This window comes from Lagenorhynchus albirostris, chromosome 7 (assembly GCF_949774975.1).
Source record: "Lagenorhynchus albirostris chromosome 7, mLagAlb1.1, whole genome shotgun sequence".
NCBI classification, from domain to species: Eukaryota; Metazoa; Chordata; class Mammalia; order Artiodactyla; family Delphinidae; genus Lagenorhynchus; species Lagenorhynchus albirostris.
This window is the reverse complement of record NC_083101.1, coordinates 2,096,919-2,119,515: the sequence shown is the minus strand read 5'-3', so window position 1 is coordinate 2,119,515 and position 22,597 is coordinate 2,096,919. Positions and strand designations below refer to the sequence as shown.

General features: G+C 60.3%; 1 protein-coding gene across 1 annotated transcript in view; it reads left to right on the top strand.

Annotated features, from left to right (window-relative positions):
* Nucleotides 1-3,232: 3,232 nt before the first annotated feature.
* KCNT1 (potassium sodium-activated channel subfamily T member 1) overlaps nt 3,233-22,597 on the top strand; it is a 69,335-nt gene continuing 49,970 nt past the window's right edge. Inside the window, exons 1-2 of the mRNA XM_060153794.1 lie at nt 3,233-3,335; nt 11,904-12,062. Of these exons, the coding sequence (XP_060009777.1) occupies nt 11,968-12,062 (95 nt within the window). The 5' untranslated portion in view covers nt 3,233-3,335; nt 11,904-11,967. The remainder of the gene's footprint in view (nt 3,336-11,903; nt 12,063-22,597) is intronic.

Here is a 22,597-nt window from a genome sequence, read left to right as displayed (position 1 = left end):
GGTGGCTGGGTTGGTGCCCCAGGCCGTGAGGTGAGATGAGCTGCGCGGGTGATGCTGGCTCAGCTCCCCCACCCCCGCCTGACGCCGCAGTCCCTCGCCGTTCTTTGGGAGACACCTCCCTTCCCTGTCTATTCTTCTGTGTTTCCGCCACGCTTATGGTTCAGTGAGGGTCAGGCCAGCACTGGGGACAGAATAGAGGGTTCTACCTGCGGGGGCGGGGAGCAGCTGAGCCAGGGTGGCAGTGTGAGCGTGTGGGGCCCTCCAGCGGATCCCCCCGCTTCCTGGATGCCTTCCTTTGGGTCGTGGGGTTGCAGCAGGCTGCGGGCCCTCCTCTGCCTGTTTGCCAGGTGCTCCGTGTGGGGCTGCGGCGAGAGCAGAGCAGGGCGGCCGCGCGCCGCAGAGGTGCCGGCGGCGGCAGGTGGCAGCGTGCAATCACTCCTGCCTCCAGGGGTCCGACCTCCCTTCCTTCTCCGGGCCCAGCGGCCTCCCAGGTGTGCCGCGAGGACGGACAGACGGGGTCTGGGTGCAGGCCTCTGCAGGAATGACCTGTGCCGTGGGGGGATGGGGGTGGGGCAGGTGCTGATCGGCCGCCCCTCCCAGCGGCTCAGAGCGAGGGCAGGATCGAGCAGCGCAGGCGCCATCGCCGATGCTCGCGCTTTAAACAGGAAGCGCCCAGAGGCCCCCAGCCCTCTCGGAGCCCCTCCCACCATGCACCCCTGCCCCTGGGGGCGCTCTTAGGGTTTTCTAGCCTTCGAAGAGCCTCTGTCCGGTTTCCCGGGATTACGGGGGCGCCGAGCGTCGCGTTGGAGACGGGTCCCCGGGGTGGGATGCGGGCGGTCCGCCACACCGTCCCCAGCCTGGTTCCCGACGCGGCCGGCAGGGGGCGCTCCAGCACAGGCGCCGGAACCGACCCTGGAACAGGCTCTTTTTTCCCACCCCCACCGTAACCAGAGAAAAGTGTTTCAGGGCAAAGCGGGGGAAGAAGTCGCCAATCGCTCCCGACTCGTTTGCTCCTCGGTTCCGAGTCGCAGCCGCCGCCAGCCCAATGCCGCTCCCGGACGGGGCGCACAGCCCGGGGGGTGTTTACAGGGGGGCGCGCGGCGGGGGCCACACCAACCGGACCTTCGTGTTCGACGACGGCCGATGCGCCGCCAGGTACGGTCTGCAGTGCCCTCCCCCACGTGGAGGGACCCCGGACGGGGCTCGTGCCACCCCAGGGCCCCTCATCCTCAAATCCCCACTTCCCAGGACTACCTGCTCCCCAGGACCCTGGAGCGTGGGGAGCGTGGGGAACAGGGGTGCCCTTCAGGACCCGGTCGCAGTGAGGCGAGCCCTTACTCAGATGACCAGCAGGTGGCCAGAGTGTGGCCATTCTTACCTGCGGGGCTGTGAGCATCTCCCAGGCACCACGAGGCGCAGACCCTGCGGGCAGGAAGCTGGAGTGCCTGGCATGCCAGAGGGGCCAGGTGCTGTGCTGGCCTCCCAGCCCCCTCTCTGGTCAAGCCTGGGGGAGGAGCCAGTGGGGGTGGCAGCGCTGTACCCAGCGAGGCACAGGGGCCAGGTTTCCCCAGGTAGAAGTGGGTTTTCAAGGGCAGCTCCTCCTAAGAGCCTTGTTTGGGGTGTGGGGTGCAGGTGGGCTGTCAGATGAAGGGCAGGAGTCCTGGGTTCTAGTCGCTTGGTGATTTTCGGCTGGTCACTTGTCTTTCAGGGTTCCTGCTTATTCATCTGTGTGAGGAGAGAATTAACTAACGGGCTTCCAGGGGGCCTGGGAGCCGACCTTCCCTGTGCAGGGTCCCACGATGCCACGAAGCTCCTGCCTGTCCAGGTGACTGGCACAGAGGGCACCATGCCAGTGGGCGTCCCAGGAAGGGCAGAGCGGTGACAGTCCCGACGGGGGTTTGCCCCAGGGCCCTGTCCTAGGGGCGCCCTCCCCACCCCACCAGCCCCAGAGGACAGGCACACACGTCTGCCCCTCACCCTGCACCAGGAGCCCGACTCCAGGTCACCCACAGCCGCTGCCCTGTGTGTGACCCTCCCTGGCTGGGCAGAACCTTGGACTCTGGGTCCCGCTCGGTCAGCTGTTCTAAGGCCGGAGAAGGGGTGGATGCTGGGGTTCAAGGCCAGGTGCTCCGGCTGTTTCCCTGTGGGACTTGGCTTCCCAGCTTGCCAAGTGAGTGGTGGAGCGAATGGTCTTTAAGGGCCGTTCCTGGTGAGGGACCAGGACCGGAAGGGGAAGCTTCCAGCCACACGTCGAGGGTCAGGGCGGTCCTTTTGCAGGGACAGCGCAGGCCTGGCACCCGTGGGGTCCTAGGGGCACAGCTTTGGGTGAGAGGCAGGGACCCTGAGAGCAGGCTGTGCAGGTGGCATCCTTGGGAAGTGGAGTTCACCCCGTGAGGTGGGCACAGCCTGGACCTCCCTCGGGCTGCCCTGAGGGATCAACCAGGTGGCGTCTGTCAGGCACAGAATAAGTGACCAGAGAGGGGTCTTGTGACGTGGTCCGGATGCCCCTCTGCCCATCTCCCTGCTTGGACAGGTGTCACCCATTTTTCTGACGACCCGTGTCCAGTTCCCCTGCCCTACTTGACTGCCTGCTGCAGGCGAGGTAGGGGCTCGGTCCCCCAGACGGCTCCGCGTCCGCAGGGACAGCGCTCCTCTCCCCTGGTCGGAGCTGACCTCTGACCCTGCAGTGATTTGCCGTCATGCTTCAGACACGTGTGGAGTGGCTGCCAGGGCCAAGGGTATGTCAGGCAGGCTGGGTAGGGACCCCACCGCCTGCCCAGAGCAGGGGAGACCGGCTGAGAGGGGAGCCTGGCTGGGGTGGGGTGGGGCAGCGGAGGCCAAGGCTGGCAGCTCAGGGGGCTAGGCTTTAGCTTGGAGAGGGAAGACCCCGTGTAGGTGTGTGAGGATCCAGGTTGGTGGAGCTCGAGGGGTGGATTCCCGCACCAGGCTTCACAGCAGGGTCAGCCCTGGAAACCAGAGTCCTAGCTTTGCGCCTTCCCACTGGAACCTCCTGGTCCTCCAACAGCCCTGCCTACCCAGGGCCAGCATGGGACCCTCTGGGCCCCAGGGGTGGAAGGCGCAGATCTAGAGCTGGCATCCCGCCAGGGTGCATGTCTGGCTGGAGGTCACGGCCAGCCCTCCCGGCCCATATTAGGGAGCAGTGCCTGCGGGGCAGCAGGAAGTGGCCCAGGGTCCGTGGGAAAAGGTTCCCAAGGCCCGAGGTGCAGGCCAGTCTTGTGCGGCAGGAGGGACAGCTTCCTGGTCTGGGGGCCAGAGGGAACTTGGGGGTCGCCTTCGGCCCGGCGTGGCTACGGCCACAGCTCGGGAGGACGGAGGTGAGTGAGCAGGGATGGGGTGGGGCACCCGCTCGGAGCTCGGCTTGTGTCCAGCGCGGGTCCATGGGTGTCATCTGTGCGCTCGTGCGGGCTCCGTCCACCGTTCCCACGGGCGTCCCAGCCTGTCCGTGTGTCTGACTAACCCCGGGTTACCTGGCACGACCCTGCTTCGGCAGGAGTCGTGCTTTGTTAGAGGGTTTCGTGACTGAATCATGAACTCTGCCCTGAGGCTTCTCCTTCCGTCCCCGAGGATGTGGGGATTTGCAGGCTGTGCCCGGGTGTGTGGAGCCCCTGGGTGGAGCCCCGAGATGGGTGCTGGCCCAGGGGCAGCGCCTGATGACACGGGCGGTTTTAAAGGAGTCGTGGGAACTCTGTGGGCTGTGTGTGCGGATGGGCCACCCATGTTCACCAAAACCTCTTCCTCCTACCGTGCTCGGGGATGGGGAGGCCTGGCCCGTAGCCGAGGCCCGTACTAGACGCTGGCAAGTTTAAACCATTTGCAGAGGACGAAGCAGGGTCAGTAGGCCAGCTCCGGGCTGGGGTTCCTGGAAAGGCCTTTCCCAAGAGGTCTGCTCTGCGATTTAGACTTCCCACAGGGAGTGTGTTCAGGGGTCCCTTGTGCAGTCTCTCTGGCTGTGGCCAGCTTGTCCTGCATGGGGCAGTGAGCCCTGGAGGCCACCCTGCAGTGCCAGCCTTGCGGGCCTGGGATGCTGCCCTGCACGTTGACGATGACGTGACCAGAAACCCCCCTCCTGCCCATAGGACAGCCTCCCGCCCCGGGGGAGGCCCCACGTGAGCCTTCAGCCGTCTTCACAGAGACCCTGGCTGCTGGGCTAGAGGTTGCTGCTGGACACCTCTCGGCAGGTGTCTGATCTTGGGAAGAGCTCCGAGTCTTAAATCAGGGACGGAGGCCCCAGGTGCCAGGCGAGTGCGGAATTTCACCCCATCTGGCAGACATGGGGGCCCCCAGGGTGTTGGGAGAGGTGACCCTGGAGGTACTGGCAGATGTCACAGGACAAAGGACAGGGAGGCCAGCCGGGGAGCTGGATTCTCTGGGACGTGAGGCTCTAAGGAGAGGGACCTGCCGGGTGTGCGGTGTGGGCAGGGTGTCCCCACCTGGGCCTCAGCTTCCAGGCAGGGCCCAGAGCGCCCCTGCAGGCTGTGCCAACCCTTGGAGCCTGGTGGCTGAGCAGGGGCGCGGTGGTGCCCAGTCCCACGGCTGTGGGCGTGGGGCACACAGGGCAGCCTTCCGCCTCAGCCCCCCGCAGCTCGGCCCAGGCCTCCCCCGGCACCTCCCAGTGGCCACCGCGCACCCAGCCAGGGGGCGGACACCCAGGGGGTGAGTGCTGAGTGCCACCTGGACGTGGGCTCGCTGCCCGGCACTGAGGGACCCGGGCACACTGCATCCCCCGCGGGGGCGTGCAGCATGGGCTCTCCCCAGAGGTATATCCAAGCCCAGGTGGGCGGCCGGGAGGGTGGGAACTGCGATCCCCGTGGCTTCTGCCTCCCCTGTGTCCGGGGGCGGGCCCACGGCTTGGGGAAGGCCCGGGGTGGGGATGGCGCCCCCGTGGCCACGCCCAAGGCCCCGTGGCCACACGGCCACCAGGCCCCTCCTCGCTGTCCTCTGGGCTGGCTTTGTGCCGGGGGTAGCTGCTATGAAGTGTCTGTTTCGATAGCTCTCCAGCTTGAATTTGGCACAACGACGACGTGTTCTGAGCTTCCCCTCTGGGATCTGACGCAGCTCGGAGACGGCGGGGAGCAGCCGTCCACGGCGTTGACTCAAAGGCTCCTCCCCGAGGGAGAGGGTGGTCCTTCCCCAGATGTGCACCCCCGCCAGCTCTAGGCAGTTTGAGCAGCTTGGCCTTTTTATTATGGTGGGTGTCGCGGTCAGCAGAGGGATTCGGCGGTTTTCTGCTTCCGCGGGCACCCAGCCCAGCGCTCGACTGACGGCTCCCCGACCCTGGCGGTGCTGTGACGTCTGCAGGACTCCCCTGCGGGGCACTGGGCAGGGATGTGTGCGCATGCGTGTGCACTGTGCATACACACATACACGCCTGTGTGCACGCAGGCACACACACAGGTCCATGCGTACCCACGCATGTGCGCACACGTGCACACATCCCCCATCCCTCTGTCAGTCATAGGTCTCCAGTTTCCTTGGAAATTTTGAACCGAGTGTGAGCTACTGAAGGATGCATCTGAGGAGAGAGAGCGCGTCTTTGAGCCTGAGGGGGTGTCCCTCAGTCCTACTCCGGGTTGGCTTGAGCATTGCAAGCAATCTGGACTCCTTTATAAAGGAGCCTTGGGGGGAGAAGGGACATTTCGCCAGGATGTCATATGCCCTTCCTCCCCAGAGACCGGCCCGTGGCTGGGCCCAGGACAAGGGCTGGGGCTGCGGCTGCAGCCTGGTGATGCGTGGGGAGAGGAAGGTCGTCCTGGCGCTTCTCACGTCCAGTAACTCAAGCCTTGCTCGGTACGTCTCCTGGTGTAGCAGCAAGGTTGAGGCACAGCCCTTAGCTCACCGTTCGCCACCCCCACACCCGCCGAGCTGTCACTGTGCGGTGGGGACATCCTGCACAGCTGGTATGAGCCAGGCAGCTAGAGAAAGCCCCGTCTCACTGGGCTCCTCTCCGAGCAGATTGTTTCGTTTTTAACCTAAACGGGATCCTTTGAGAGGGCTGCTCTTTTGTAGAGACGTGTCCACTCGGGTCACTGGGACCTGCGTGTTCACAGCGCAGCATGTCCTGCGTAGCACACGTCCGGGCCTTCTGCAGGGTCATCGTGAAGCTAGGGTCTGTGCCCAGCGTCCTAGGCACAGAGGAGGGTGTCCCAGCTGGAGTCTCGGGGTCAGAGAGTCCCCCCCCCGCCATCATGGTACTTGCTGGGCTGTCTCTCTAGTGGCCGGGGAGGCAGCAGGTCCTTCACGTGTGTGTCAGTTGACTTTTTTGTTTTGTTTTCTCTTCTTTGAGCTGCTGTTCGTTCGTCCTTTGCCTCCTCCTGCCTGTCTGTCTTTCCTGCGTGACTTGCAGGCATCCTTGCACCGACCTGATTTCTCTCACTGTTCTTCCCTTTCATCAGCGTGTCTTTAAATAAAAGCGTCTTGTTCCCACGTGGAAGCATTGATACGTCTGTCCTGCTGAACAAGAAGCTTCTGGACCCCACGCATCTTTGCCCTGCGTTCTCTTCCAGGCTCCTCCTCGTTTGGGGGCTGTGAGCTGGGGTCTTTCTTTAGCTGACGGAAGGCCCGCGGCCGGATGGCGTAGCCACTGAGAGTACCTGAGCTCCGGCACTGGCCCTGCCCAGGTAGCTGAGTTACTTCAGTTCTGTGGCGTCTGTTTCCCCGTCAGCAAACTGGGGGGACGCCATTCCCACCACACAGGATGTTGTGAGCATCCCGTGAGAGGCCCTGAGGATGGGTTGGGCTGCTCTCATTCCAACAGCAGCACTGAATTACTGATGTCCCTCCCGAGGCCTCCTTTCTCTCCTGAATTCCCTTGCTCTGTGTTCTCTCTCATACCAAGCCCTAGAGATCCCGTTGCTGGAGCTGGAAATTAGCCCTGACAGCTGGCAAGGCCCGTCCCTTCTCTGTTTCCTCTTACACCTGTCCTGGCAGGTCTCGCATATTTATCCTTCAGTGTGAATCTCGGAAACAGGTTCTGAGAAGATGCATGTGTGCATTGGCGGGAGCTCATCCGCTTTGCCTCTTCCCCTGGAGGAGGGTTGCTGAGCTCTGGGAGCACGACCCCCTCCTGCCGTCGGTGAGAGCGCCGGAGAGCGGTGGGCCGTTGCTCTGAGTGGTCCTGGAGGCCGGTGGCAAGTGGGGCCCTGGTTCCTGAGTTTGCACGGCTGCCGTGAGCAGGCCCTCCCTCCCGTGATGCTGCCTTGTCGCTCCTGCCTTGGGTTTGTGTGACCCCGTTAGATGCTCTCATTTGTTCTAATAGGTTTCAACTGATTTTCTTGGGTTTTCTTGGCAAACGGTGATGCCTGCTGCAGACAATGAGAGCCCCATCTCTTCCTTCTCTTACTCTTTGCTTCGTCTCAGTGGGAGCCGAGGACGCCCATCGTGGTGGGCAGACTCTTGTGTTCCCAACTGGAGCGGGAATGCCTCCAGGATTCCACCATTGCCTGGATTTTTTTTGGTTGTTGTTAATCAAATTAGGAACGTCTCCCCCTATATCTAATGTATTCATGGGTTTGGGGGTCTTAAATCTTTTTTCTGTATCTACTCACAAGATCATATGGATTTTCTCCTTTAATTTCTTTTTTTTAAATAAATTTATTTATTTAGTTTTGGCTGCATTGGGTCTTCGTTGCTACGTGTGGGCTCTCTCTAGTTGCGGCGAGCAGGGGCTACTCTTTGTTGCGGTGTGCGGGCTTCTCATTGCGGTGGCTTCTCTTGTTGCGGAACATGGGCTCTAGGCACTCGGGCTTCAGTAGTTGTGGCACGCGAGCTCTAGAGCGCAGGCTCAGTAGTTGTGGCGCACGGGCTTAGTTGCTCCACGGCGCGTGGGATATTCCCGGACCAGGGATCGAACCCGTGTCCCCTGCATGGCAGGCGGATCCTTAACCATTGCGCCACCAGGGAAGCCCTCCTTTAGTTTCTTTGCGTGGTGAAGTATATTGCACTCTTTTTTAGATAAATCCTATCTGGTATTGCTGGTGCCGTGTTGTTATGCACTACTGCGTTCCATTTAGTAACAGTTTCCTTAGGATTTTTGCACCTAGAGTATTAAGGGAGATTGTCTCATGTATACGTTGGTGTTGTCTGCACTTGATTTGGGTGATGGGATTAGGAGGATAAGCAAAGTCGCTTCTGTTTCTGAGCTTTGGAATGGTTTGACTGAGGTGGCGGAACTTGTGCGACTACTGGGGCCTGGGGCCTTTGGCCGGAGAAGCAGGTTTTTGACCACTTTACCCTCCTCCGTTGTGCTTGACTCCTTGACCACCAAGGGGGCGGATTTGGGAGGGAAGGGAAGCAGGAGTCCTGGTCCTCAGAGGGGTTCCCCTTGGCCGCCTGTAGGCAGTGCAGCTGCTGGTAAACAGGACGGCCCCATATCAGGTGTACCTGGCTTGCCCACGCCCCACTTTGTGGGCCTCTTCCTAGGCTGTGTGAGCCCAGAGGTCCTCACCTCCCGTCGGAGGGACGGGGAGTCCTGGCTGCACGCGGGGTTCTGAGGATTCTGTGCCACATGCTGCATTCGCAGTGCCTGGCACACGGCTGGCACTGGGTGCTGGGGCCCTGGCTCTCCCTCCCCTGGGCCCGGAGGGTCAGGGCGCGCGAGCACAGGTGCACCAAACTGGGAGATGACTTCCCGCCGTGTGTGCCAGGTGTTGGTTTCCTTTCTCCTCCTTAGCCTCCCTTGTTGGATCCCGTAGGTGGGCATCCCGAGTCTAAGCCCCCCAGAGGGGCCTCTGGCCAAACTGGGGAGACCGTGATGGGGAGCTGGCCATCCCAGGAACCTGACGCCTGGGGCCAGACCCTTCGTCCACTGGAATTTGGCCAAACTGCTAGCTCACCAGCCCCAGATTAAACACTGACGTGGATTACGCACCCGTGTGCTGGATACCACGCTGCACACCTCAACCTTGCTGTCTCCTTACATCTTCACAGTCACCTGCTAAAGGTAGACGGCGTCAGGACATTCATCTACAGATGAGGGAACTGAGGCTCAGGGAGTGAAGTGACTCTCATGGGGCACCCAGCATGGACTCATGGGGCAGGACTGAGCCCGCTCAGTCATCAGGACCCTTGGGGGCTCCCTGGGCCTGCGGGTTTATGCCGACGGGCCCTGAGAGTCCCCAAGGCCTCGCCTGGGAGGGGGCTGCTCTGCCCTGGCTCTGCAGGGGGTTGGTGAGTCGCACAGATGAAGTTCCATGCTTGTCCTGAGGGCGAGCTAGGGCCGGGGAGACAGACGCCTTCTTTATGCCACCGAAGCACTGAGTTCTCATAGAAATCGGCCGTTCTTCCATGTGGCCAGCACACAGAACAGAAAGGATAATGGGCGTGGTTTGGGGGTCCCAGACTTCCTCCCGGCCCCTGTGGGCCTGCAGGGAAGAGGGAGTGGGAAGGAGAGACGAGGAGGTCGAGGTGGGGCCTTGCTTTCGCCCCACCTGGACCATCTCAGCTCCGAGGCGGATGGGACCCCCCATACTCCCGCATGCCCGAGAGCTCTCAGCGACACAAGCCTTTGGGCCTGGAGAGAGGCCTCAGCCAGCCCCCTCCCTCCTGCAAGCGGCACCGTTCCAGGAGACCTGGGGCCTTGGTTCTCGGCCAGCACAACAAACACTCAGGTTCATGTGGGCTTTCGGCTCCGCTGGTGCAACGAGGCAGGATGCCAGGAGGCCTGTGGGGCATCTGCTCTGCACCCTGTGCTCACTCCAGTGTCCAGTGTCCCAGCAGCACCGTCAGGGAAGAAGGGCAGCGTCCCCCCTCATCCTCCCCAGGCCACAGCGTGTGGGCAGGGGCCTGGCCTTCTGACTCCTCGTGCACTTCCTACCCCCGCTGTGTCCCCCTGAAGCAAACAGCGGCCCTGGGTTCCGAGCGCTTCCACGGGCCCTGCCGTGTCCGGGCCTTGAGGCCAGGAGAGAAAACCCAAAGCAGGTCCGAGTGGGGAGGGGGTCAGAGGCAGCCACGCCCGGGGAGCTGCAGCCTCTTGGGGTTCTGCCATTGAAAGGGGCTTTTGGCAAGAAAGGGGCAAAAGCAAGAAGACGCAGCCCCCAACCTCGGCCCGTGTGGTTCCCCCGCCTGCGTGCCCCTACCCACGGCCCCACCAGCTTGTGACTAAGGAAAAACATGCAGCCACGCTGATGCAATTAAGGAAATGTTATTTCTCGAATGCTGCCAGATCCTTGGGGTTGACCCCGGGACCCGGGAGGACGGCACGCAGGCGTGTTGGGCCCACGTGGTCTCTCGCAGCCTTGGCCTGGGACGGTCGTTGAGCAGCTCCCGCTGGCCGTGGGATGGGGGGCTGATGCCTGCTGCTCATCCAGGGGGTCGGGAGGCATGGGCCAGGCCCTCGGTGGGGGCCCAGGGAATGTGCCTGCCCTTCCCAGGTTGGGGAGGGCGAGGAGGGGTCCATAGTGCCCACCCGGCCGCGTGGACCTCGTGCTCCAGGTGAGTGGCCCTGGCCTCCCAGCCTCTCGTACAGCCTGCCCGTGGTTTTTCAGCGTGGGAGTGAGTGTGGTCAGCAGACCCCTGCACCTGCCCAGAGGCTGAGCTGGGCTCCTCCGTCCTCCTCCTGTCCCTTGGGGGGACGGGCTTGACAGTGGGGAGAACCCACCTCCCCCCCGCCCCAACTCATCTGCCCTACCTCCTGTGGTGACTGAGAAGGGGCCCAGGAGGCCATTCCCAGGTCCACCACTAAAGGGTCACAGCTGATGTGCTGCTCCCCCGACCCCGGGGTCTTGGCTCTTAGAAGAGAGAGTGAGGGCTCAGCCCAGCGGGCAGAGGCTGCGGGGAGATATTATAACTCCTGCCTCCCCACCAGTGTCCCACCGGGCGCTGAGGGGCAGCACCTAGGTGTGGCCTTGGGCTGGACTCAACCTGGAAGGTCAGGTGGTTGCCAGAGGGCCGGGGGTCCCCGGGGTCTGACCTGACTCCCACTTGTGCTGGTGGCCGGGGCCTCGGCCCTGCCCACCTGCACCGCGGAAATGAGAATCCCCACTAGTTAACTAGTTACCGACGTGCAGCTGCTCTGCTGCATCCGGCACCACTGTGCTGCGGCGGGGCTCCAGGGGTAGCTAGTGAGCCTCTGACTTGGAGGGCAGAGGGGGCCTGTTGTGATGTCCAGAGGGCCCTGGGGGCTGCTGCCCTGGACGCTGGAAACTGGGCGCCTCGCTGCGTGAGGGTAACTGCAGCCAGAGCTCGCCTGGGTGTGGGGATGGGGGCAGGAAAGGGGGAGGAGCCCCGGAAGACGATTGTCGGTGCCCCAGGAGGCTGCAGACCGCCAGGGACCCTCCGGGTTACCGGGTGTGACCCCTGCTCTACCACTGCCCGGTGATTGGGACAGGGGTCTCTGTGGCCTCAGAATCTTGGTGACACTGGGCAAAGGGACAGCTAGGGGCTCAGACGGATCCCGCCCTCCCCTGCTGACACCCCCTCGCAGGCTCTGATCCGAGCTGAGCTGCTCGGCCCCAGGGAGGCCGCGGATGAGGGCCTCTTCTTAAGCCTCCTGGTCACTTCCCCCGAGCCCAGCAGCCTGAGGGTCTGGAAGGGGGTCTCTGAGGGGGAGCTGGGTGTCCTGGGCCCTGAGGAAGGCTGAGCAGCCGGCTTTGGCGAAGTCTGCGTGGGGGGAGCCGGCCCCCGCGGCATCGGGGGTGGTGTGAGCGCCTGCCCCTGCCATCGGCAGTTGTGGACCTCCCCAACGCCCTGGAGGTGCTTTGTTCCGAGTGGGCCGCGCAGCCCGGCAGCAGCTGTGGGCGCAGCGGCGGGGCTGTGCTGCGCGGCCAGGCGCGTGGGGGGGCGGGGGGCCCGGGGGCGGCGGGGCCGGTGGGGGCTGTGCTGGCCGGGGGCCGCCCTGCGCGGCGAGCGCGGGCGCAGGCTGAGGGGGCGCTGGCGTGTGCCCGCAGGCAGCCCGGCGCCGGGGACGGCGGCCGCGGGGACGGCGCGCTCCTGGACACCGCCAGCCTCAAGATGAGCGACCTGGACTCGGAGCTCGTGCCCTTGCCACCGCGGTACCGCTTCCGGGACCTGCTGCTGGGCGACCAGTCCTTCCAGAACGACGACAGGTAGGGCGGGGGTCGGCGCGCGGAGTTGTCCGTGGTGCTGAAGGCCGCCGCTGCGCCCGCGCTGCCTGGGGCCCGCGCCCTTCAACTTTCCCGGGTTTCCGGGACCCGGAGAAGTTGGGGGGTGGGGAGGGTGGGAAGCATTTTCCCGGGAGGAGCCTGGACGATGGGACGGGAGGCTCTGTGCTGGGGAGTCCCAGAGACCAATCCCCGGGCCAGCCTCCCCGGCTCTGCCCACAGGCCCCCAGTCCCGCTGGCAGCTCTGCTGATTTTGGGCACGAGCCAGGGCCGGAAGCGCCACGTGGCGATGCCCCGCAGGCTGGCTGAGGGCTGGCGTCCTCCAGACGCTGGCTGTGGTCATTTATTATTAATTAAGGGAGCTCATGTTGTGGTCACTTACCAGGGATGACAACGTGCCCTCACCTCGGATTCTCCTGGGGGGCACAAAGCAAAATGAACTTGAGTCTTTCGGCAAAGGACCCGCAAAATGAGCCCTTGGAAATAATTCATGTGCTGAGGAGGCTGGCAGGAAGCTGGGAGGAATGTTGCTTTTCTCTGCCCTTTCCCCAAATAGCTGTCTCAGTAAACACCCAGCACCATAGCTCCGTCAGCCTCGGGGGAAGTTCTTTATGCGTGCAGGGCCTCACGCTGGAGCCTGTGGGACTTCGGGCCAGAAGCACTTCCCTTGCAGTGTGTTGGGGGAGGGGCCCCGGTATCTGCGGGTCTCCTTCCCCACCAAGCCCTGAACTGGGCTCGTGAATCTGCAGTTGTCCCAACAGTGCAATTATTCAAGTTAGCACATGAAGTCCGTGAGGTTGAAATCCGTCAGGGCACAGATCAGGCTCTCAGAATAATCCACTGCTGAGGCTGCAGCTGGGAAAGAAATCGTGCTTGTGGAGGAGGCCAGTATGTGAGGACTGTGTGTGAGACTTGTGGAAAGTGAGTTTAAAATCCATTCTGCCTGCCGGAAACAGAACATCCTTCCAGACCTCCCATAGCATTCAGTTGCATTCTCCAGGTGGAATCAGGAGGAGAGATGGAACCCAAGGGCTTCACCCACATAGAACCAAGGGTGCAAACCCAGCAGAGGGGCACGTTAAGGCCGTGTAGTTTTATCTTGTTGGACTGAGTACTGTGGTAATAGGTAAACCCACCCGGAAACACACGCCCAGGTGAAGAGTTCGCTTAGCTACCTGGGTGGGCAGAGGCAGAGGAGGGCAAGGCCAAGCACTTCTCTAAGCCAGACGTGAGCTCAGCACCCTCCTGAGTCAGCACCAGGAAGCACCAGCCTGCTCCGCTGGGACTTGATTAATTCTCGATAACAGCAGCCCCAGAGGTTCTTCCATAGGCGGGCAGGAAACGGCATCCACCTCCCCGAGTGGGCCTGGGGCCTCCAGATGCTCCAGAAACGCCAGTGACTGCAGCTGATGTAACTGCAGTGACACATCCCTTAGATTTCAGGACTGGATGGCAGGTCCTTGCCGTCAGCCAAGGGTGGCGTGTGTCTGCCTGGAGGGAACTGTCCCTGTCCCCTGGGAAATGGGAAGCTGGCGCTGAATCCTCCACCGTGCTCTGGACCCTGTGGCTTGGGGGGGGGGGGGTTATTGTGGTAGAATATACAAAACCTAAAATATAAAGTGACATTTGGCACATACACATCATCACCACTATGTAGTTCCAGAGCATTCCATCACCCCAGACGGAAACCTCGTACCCGTGAGCAGTCACTGCCCTGCAGCTCCTGGCAACCCCCCAGTCTCTGTTCTCCTCGGCCTTGTTTTCAGGGGGAAAGTCTCCTGTGTGCTGGGCCCAGGGACTTTGTGCTTGTGTGCCCATGGTGTTCAGAGACGGGCTGTGTGTGTGTATGTGTGTGTGGGGGGGGGTAGGGGGAGTTCTCCAGAGGACAGGCCCCTGTGGCCCCCGGGCAGGCGTGGAGACCCTGCGCTGCACTGTGGAGAGGTGGTAAGGATGTGTCTGTACGTCGGGTGAGGGAAGGGAGCAGGCACTGGGGCTGAGAGGCTGTGGGGCAGCCGGAGGGCCCGAGAGGCTGGAGGCCAAGGAGGCCAGCCTGCCCCACCAGCAGGGCCGTGTGCACTCACCCCGTGCTTCCGTGTGCCCCAGGGACAGTCCCACAGAACCCGGGGCTGGGCCGGGGCCGGGGTCCTGGGGCTGCAGGAGGAAGGGCCGGTGGCCTGGACGAATCGGCACTGCAGACGGGGGGCGTCGTGGGTCCGGGGAGAAGAGCTGTGCTTGCCCTCCCGCGCGCGCTCCTGGGTTCCTGCTGCCTGGGCTCCTTTCCAGCCCCGCTCACGCGCCCCGGGGCAGCCTCTGTGGGGTGAGCGGGGGCGCTGCTGCCCGACTCCTGGCAGGCTGTGGGTAGGCGGCCAGGGCTGTGGGCTTCCTGTTCTCCAGGGGAATAAAGCCACAGCCATGAGTCACCACAGCCTCACACTCCGTGGCCTTGGGGGGAGGGGGGCTCAGCCCGCGTGAGCGAAGGAGACTGCTGGCCAGTGTCTTGCAGGGGGGGCAGCGAGGAGGCAGGCAGAGCCAGGACTGGCTCACCTTCAGGGGGAAGCCAGGGTCCTAGGGGACCCTCATCACTGCCTGTGGCCGGGTCTCAGGGCTCCTGGGGAGCAGGGCTCTAGGCAGAAGCCCTAGACCTGGACCCTCCAAGGCCTGGGGCTCGGGGCTCCCTACCCTGTCCCGGGTCAGCTCACTGCCCCTTCGCCCCAGGAGCCAAGGGGCAGCTCCAGGAGGCCCCTCCCCGTCCGCAGCGGACCCTCCAGTGCGCCTGGTGTACCTGGTCCTGGGGGATGGACCTGGGGCTCTGAGGGCCCCCTGTGGGGCTCAGGGGCTGCAGGCCTGGCTGGGCGGTGAGCCCCCACGCCCGCTCCGCCTCCTGCAGAGGGCTGATGGTGGCCTGGCCTGGAAGAGGCGGCTGTGAGGGGAGCGGGAAAGGGCTTTGCAGACGGGGCTTTGGTCGCTGTAAGTGTTGCTTCCTTTCCTGGTCTGTAACATGGACACGAGGCTTCAGCCAGCCGCCACACCTCACGCCCTGTCTGCACTGCGGTGCGGGGGACACGGGCTGTCCCACCACAGGCTCGTCTCCCACGAGGGTTAGAACCAGCCAAAGGCTGGGGTGGGCAGAGCCACAGGTGAGAAGGCCCGGCCAGGTGTTCTCCTGGCCCGTGTGCTGGGACCAGCTGCTTTCCCCAGCTGCCTGTCTGGCCAGGACCCCAGCCCACAGCGGGAGGTGACATCAGGGTCCGTGCCCCCCTCGCACCCAGGCATCTAGTGGAGGATGGGGTGGGGGGTGGGGAGGTGTGTGCGCCTCTCTGGGGCCTCTGGGGCAGCGCGGCTGCAGGGAGGTGAGGAGGCCGGGCCTCCAGGGTTAGAGCGCTGCCCAGAAGGGCCCTGTTCTGTTTCCCTGAGCTCCCAGCAACAGAGGATGGAGCCTGGCTGCTGCGGTGGGAGTGAGCGGCACCCCGTGTTGTTTCACCCAGCAAGCCGAGAAGTGGGGCGGCAGGCCTGCGCTGCGGGCAGCGCCCTGAGGACAGACCCCTGCCCCGCCCTGCAGGAGCCTCTGTTGGCAGCCATGGCCCCCAGGGCTGGGCCCTCCGACCCCTGGGCTGGGCTCTGGGAGGGGCAGGCAGGGCTCAGAGAGGTGCCTTTGGAGCAGGCCCAGCCCCCCAGGGTCCCTTGGCTTCTCCCTGCGCGGGGGCTGAGTTCAAGCTCCTGGTTTTACCTTTAAATTCCCAGGGCCTGGCTTCTGCTTAGCCGCAGTCAGGATGGGGCAAAGGTGGGATCCCGGCCCCATCCTGGCCAGGGGCCTCTGTCCGTCACAGACCTGAAGGCCTTGGAGGACACGGCCCACCTGGGAAATGGTGGTGGTGCAGGCTGGTGGGACCCAGGCAGGTTGGGGGTCCCCTGCCACCTTCAGCTCCATGCAGAATAGGACTGGATGGTGCTGGGGTGCGGGGGACATGTCGTCCAGCACCCCGGAGTGTGGGTCTAAAGCCAGATGCCACACCTCCCCCCACAGCCCCTCCCCACCCAGAGCAGCCACCTGGGTGTTCAGGCCCAAGGCCCGGGGGTCCTCCCGGACCCCCTCCCTGCGTAAGTTGGTCACCCCTGGGGCGGCTGCTTCTGCGCCCTGGACGGCTGCCCGCCCTCACACCAGCGTCTCCAGTGGGCCCCCAACACTCCCAGCTTCCTCCGTAGCCCAGGCCTGAAACGCTTGTGCTCACCTCAGCTCCCTCCCACCTGAGCCCAGGGTCCTTCACCTCCTCCCGGGATCCGCCCACGTCCTCCGCAGCTGCGCGCCTTCTGCCTTCTCCCGTCTGCCGTCTGCCTCCGTCTCTGCAGTTTCTGACTTTAAACCATAGACAGAACAGTGGCGAGTGCGCTGGGTGCATGGACACTGGGAGCTGACCCGGGCGCCGCCAGGCGGCTCTCTCAGTGTCCCTGTGTCTCTTGGGGACTCACTCTCCTCTGTCTGCATGATTAGACCAAGGAAAGGCTCAGGTCCTGGCCGATTCTGTGTGCTGTGTCCCAAGGGGGTAAGATTTATATCCATCTTTCTAGCACTTTCCGGGCCTGGGGCTCATTTGCCTGCATCTCTGCCACACCACTGTAGGACTGGGCCAGGTCTAGTTCTCCCCATGGTCACCTGGAGCCCCCCCGCAGAGAGTGGCCGGTGCTCCCAGGGGCAGGCCGCGCCTTCCTCCATTCTGTGTCCTTCCCTCTGGGTGGGCGTGTGGGGGCTTGGGTCACCCCCGGCCCTGGGAGGCCAGGAGCAGGCAGGATAGACAGCGAGAAGATGGAGGATAAAGGAATAAGAACAACCAGGACGGGGAGGGTGTGGGTGATGGAGGGGCGCACACACGTGTGAGCAGCGGTGTGGTCGCCTCCACACCAGCCCGTGGACACCAAGGCAGGTCGGCGGGGCTCCTGGACCTGAGTCTGCACCTGGAAGACAGCCACGCTCTCAGTGACCCAGGATTAGGGGTAGACCAATCAAGGTGTTAGCAGTTCTGTGATGAGAAGGGGCCCTGGCTCCCCTTGCCCACATCCCGAGGATACTGCGGGAGACCCTGAGATGGCGAATTGGGCGTCCCTGGGAGCCGGGTCCCCATCCCAGCCCCTGGTGCTGGACATCTCAGTGCACCTCTTTGCCTCTAAGCCTGCATCCCGGGGACTTGTGCGCACGAATCAAAATTAGTGCAATTAGTGCGAAGCAGAGCACAGACATCCAGCGAGAGGGTGGCCAGCATCCTCCAGTGTCACGGAAAGCACGCTCGGTTTCTGTTTCACATTGCGGTTCCCTTCACTCCTGATAGGCTTCCCACGATGTGCCATTTGCCGTTGAAAATTCTGTGCACGTGTCATTCGGCTTCATCCACTTGGAGTGAAAATGGGAGGTGAGAGTGTCCAGGCTGGGTCTCAGGCAGCTCGAGCTCTGTGACAAACACCCCAGCCTAGGGGCTTCACCAGCAGACACTTAATTCTCACAGTTCTGAGGCTGGAAGTCTGAGATCAGATGCCAGCCAGTGCTGGGCAGGGGGGCTGGTGGGACCTCTTCCTGGTGTACAGACTCCTTCTCACCGTGTCCTCACGGGAGACACAGGCAGAGACACAGAGAGCACGTGCTCTCATAAGGGCACTAATCCCATCTTAGGGCCCCACACTCGGCATCTCATCTAACTTTAATCACCTCCTAAGGCCCCACCTTCAAACACCATCACACTGGGGGTTGGGGCTTCAATGTGAGTTTGGGGAGACACACACATTCCATCCACAGCAGGCTTGGGGAAACAAGGTGGACGCTACAAAAGAGATGGCCGGGGCTTCCCTGGTGGCGCAGTGGTTGAGAATCCACCTGCCGAGGCAGAGGACACGGGTTTGAGCCCTGGTCCGGGAAGATCCCACGTGCCGTGGAGCAACTAAGCCCGTGCACCACAGCTACTGAGCCTGTGCCCTAGAGCCCGTGAGCCATAGCTACTGAGCCTGTGTGCCATAACTACTGAAGCCCTTGCGCCTAGAGCTGGTGCTCTGCAACAAGAGAAGCCACCGCAACTAGAAGCCCACGCACTGCAAGGAAGAGTAGACCCCGCTCGCCGCAATTAAAGAAAGCCTGGAGAACGAAAGAAGGAACTGGAGGAATCAGGCTCCCTGACTTCAGACTATACTACAAAGCTACAGTTATCAAGACGGTATGGTACTGGCACAAAAACAGAAAGATAGATCAATGGAACAGGATAGAAAGCCCAGAGATAAACCCACGCACCTATGGACACCTTATCTTTGATAAAGGTGGCAGTAATGTACAGTGGAGAAAGGACAGCCTCTTCAATAAGTGGTGCTGGGAAAACTGGACAGGTACATGTAAAAGTATGAGATTAGATCACTCCCTAACACCATACACAAAAATAAGCTCAAAATGGATTAAAGACCTAAATGTAAGGCCAGAAACTATCAAACTCTTAGAGGAAAACATAGGCAGAACACTCTATGACATAAATCACAGCAAGATCCTTTCTGACCCACCTCCTAGAGTAATGGAAATAAAAACAAAAACAAATGGGACCTAATGAAACTTCAAAGCTTTTGCACAGCAAAGGAAACCATAAACAAGACCAAAAGACAACCCTCAGAATGGGAGAAAATATTTGCAAATGAAGCAACCGACAAAGGATTAATCTCCAAAATTTACATGCAGCTCAATAACAAGAAAACAAACAACCCAATCCAAAAATGGGCAGAAGACCTAAATAGACATTTCTCCAAAGAAGATATACAGACTGCCAACAAACACATGAAAGAATGCTCAACATCATTAATCATTAGAGAAATGCAAATCAAAACTACAATGAGATATCATCTCACACCAGTCAGAATGGCCATCATCAAAAAATCTAGAAACAATAAATGATGGAGAGGGTGTGGAGAAAAGGGAACACTCTTGCACTGCTGGTGGGAATGTGAATTGGTACAGCCACTATGGAGAACAGTATGGAGGTTCCTTAAAAAACTACAAATAGAACTACCGTATGACCCAGCAATCCCACTACTGGGCATATACCCTGAGAAAACCAAAATTCACAAAGAGTCATGTACCAAAATGTTCATTGCAGCTCTATTTACAATAGCCCAGAGATGGAAACAACCTAAGTGCCCATCATCGGATGAATGGATAAAGAAGATGTGGCACATATATACAATGGAATATTACTCAGCCATAAAAAGAAACGAAATTGAGCTATTTGTAATGAGGTGGATAGACCTAGAGTCTGTCATACAGAGTGAAGTAAGTCAGAAAGAAAAAGACAAATACTGTATGCTAACACATATATATGGAATTTAAGAAAAAAAAATGTCATGAAGAACCTAGGGGTAAAGCAGGAATAAAGACGCAGACCTCCTAGAGAACGGACTTGAGGTTATGGGGAGGGGGAAGGGTGAGCTGTGACAGGGCGAGAGAGAGTCATGGGCATATACACACTAACAAACGTAGTAAGGTAGATAGCTAGTGGGAAGCAGCCGCATGGCACAGGGATATTGGCTCGGTGCTTTGTGACCGCCTGGAGGGGTGGGATAGGGAGGGTGGGAGGGAGGGAGACGCAAGAGGGAAGAGATATGGGAACATATGTATATGTATGACTGATTCACTTTGTTATAAAGCAGAAACTAACACACCATTGTAAAGCAATTATACCCCAATAAAGATGTTAAAGAAAAAAAAAAAGAAAGAAAGCCTGTACGCAGCAAAGACCTAACGCAGCCAAAACTAAAATAAGTTAATTAATTAAAAAAATTTAAAAAAAAAAATTAAAAAAAATTTCATGCGGTTAAGCTCTGCCTTGCTTTCAGATTCCTTACGCCCCGAGAACATCCCAGGATCCCCAGAGGGAGAGCCTTCCCCTCTCCCCTCACCCACGGTGCAGACACCTGGGGAGTAGAGGCAGATCCTGCAGGAAAAGACCTGTTCAAGGTCGCACAGCTGATGGGGGAACTTCAGGAGAGGGGGTCTGCAGGAAAGAACCGCGGACCTACTGCAGTGCTTTGAAATGGTGTCCCCCAAATTCATGTCCACTGGCACCTGGGAACGTGACCTTCTTTGGCAGTAGGGTCTTTGCAGGTGTAATTAAGGTAAAGATCTTGAGATGGGATGATCTTGGATTTAGGGTGGGCCCTACATCCGCTGACTGGTATCCTTGTAAGAAGAGAAACACACAGGAGAAGCCTTGGGGAGACGGAGCAGAGACTGGGGTGACGTGGCCACAAGCCAGGGCCGCCTGGGGCCGCCCGGAGCTGGAAGAAGCAGGAAGGCCCCTCCCCTGGAGCCTCTGGGGGAGCACAGATTTCGTGTGGCTCTCCCCCGGGAAGCACAGATTTTTGTGTGGCATCTATGGGGCATCTCCTGAGACTCGTGTCTGCACTGGGGAGGCAGGAGGAGAGGAGGCGTCTCCCCTGAGAAGTCGGGGAGCCCCGGGTGGTGCCCATGAGGTGATCAGAGAGCCTGGGGGGAGTGGGGGAGTGCTCCTGGCTCTGGGTCTGCAGCCAGGGTGGAGCCCAGGGAGGGGGCAGCACATACGTGCCTTGGGGAAGACATTTCCCTGGTGGCCCCAACCTGTCGTCCTCGGCTGGTTTGTTTGGTCCAGGAATATTGTGTTGCATCTGGTTATTACGGTTCACTGACTCCTTTTAATCCAGAGTGGCTCCTACCAAGTGTGGCCTCCCCAGGTCCCCCACCCTAATCTCCAAGCCGGTAAAGATGGTGAAATGTCACCCCCAGGATCTCCTTATTTGGAAGTAGGGTCTTCAGAGGTCATTACATGAGCATGAGGTCATTAGGGTGGGCCCTAATCCAACATGACTAGTGACCTTTTTTTTTTAACATTTATTTTTTATTATTATTATTTTTGGCTGCGCCGCCTCTTAGTTGCGGCACGTGGGATCTTCGTTGCTATGTGCAGGGTCTTTAGTTGCAGCATGTGGGATCTAGTTCCCTGACCAGGGATCAAGCCCGGACCCCCTGCATTGGGAATGCGGAGTCTTAGCCACTGGACCACCAGGGAAGTCCCTACTGGTGACCTTTTAAAAAAGAGAAATCTGGAGACAGACCTGGAATGATCCTCCCTCACGGCCTCACAAGGAGCTGGCCTTGCTGACACCTTGATCTTGGACTTCTGGCCTCCAGAACTGGGAGAGGACGAATTTCTGTTGTTCAAGCCATCCAGACTGTGGTACTTTGTTACGTCAGCCATAGGAAGCTCATACCCATGGCAATTCTGCATTATAAGTAAGGTTACTAACCGGTTGGCTGAGTTAATCACCAGGAGGTTGGGCCCTTTCTGGTCACAGGGGCCCTTTGAAAGCAAGAGTGTTTTCCCTGGCTGGAAGTGGAAGAAAAGATTTGGGGCACAGGGGAATCTGACCCACGATTGCCACCTTAAAGGTGGAGGGGCCCAGGGATGGAGGGCAGCCTTTAGGGGCTGAGCAGCCAACAGCCAGCAGGAAAGGGGAACCTCAGTCCTACAGCCGCCAGGAGCTGAATCCAGCCAACTGGATGAGCCTGGAGGCGGATTTTCCCCAGGGGTCCAGGTGGAAACTCAGCCCTGCTGATGCTGATTTCAGATGCGTGGGACCCTAAGCGAGACACCAAGCTAAGCTACACCCGGTCTTCTAACCTCGGCACTGCGAGTATATGTTGCTTTAAGCTGTGAAGTTGGCAGTTTGTCACACAGCATAGGCAGCTGACACACCGGCCTCTGGTCCTGCAGAATGTTCTGCCGTCTGTGTGTCTGGTTGCCTCTTGGTGGGTGGCTCAGCTTGTTGCTCCGCCTCCAGTATTCCTGTAAACTGGACGTTGGATCTGAAGGTCTCGTGGACGGAACTCAAATGTTTCAGGCAAGAGAAGGTTTTAAGTGCCACCACGGTCCCCATGTTGCCCCATGTCCTGGTTGTCCCTCCGTTAGAGATAGCCAGAGGGACACGATGGCTTAACGATGACAGCCCAGCCCTTGCACTGGGCAGTTGTGCGAGATGATCCGTCGTCATACGACCATGCGTTCCCCCTCCTTGGTGCAGCTAAGGGTGGCATCCCCACCGGACGTCCTCCCTGACCCCACGTTCTGTGGCGGCTTGGACAAGCTCCTTTCCGGTTCTGCTCCACCCTCCTTGAGTATAAGCCACATTCTTCTTTAACTGGTGGTTTTCCTATATCAATGGGAGCTGGTTGTACACCCCGAAACGTAATTCCTGCTGAGAAAGCAGGAAAACACGCTCAATCCTTTCCATTTAATTACCAGTTTTCAAAGTGTATTATAGCAGCCTCAAAGGATGACAGCTGAAGGTGTGTTTTCTGGACCACTCTTTCTGGGTTTCATGTATTGACTAATGGCGTTACATAGGTTCACCATGTGTGATGGACTGAGCAATGCCCCCCTCCCAAAGATGTACATGTCCTAATGCCTGGGACCTGCAAGTGTCTTAGGTGACGAGAGGGGCTTTGCAGATGTGTTGAAGTTAAGGATCTT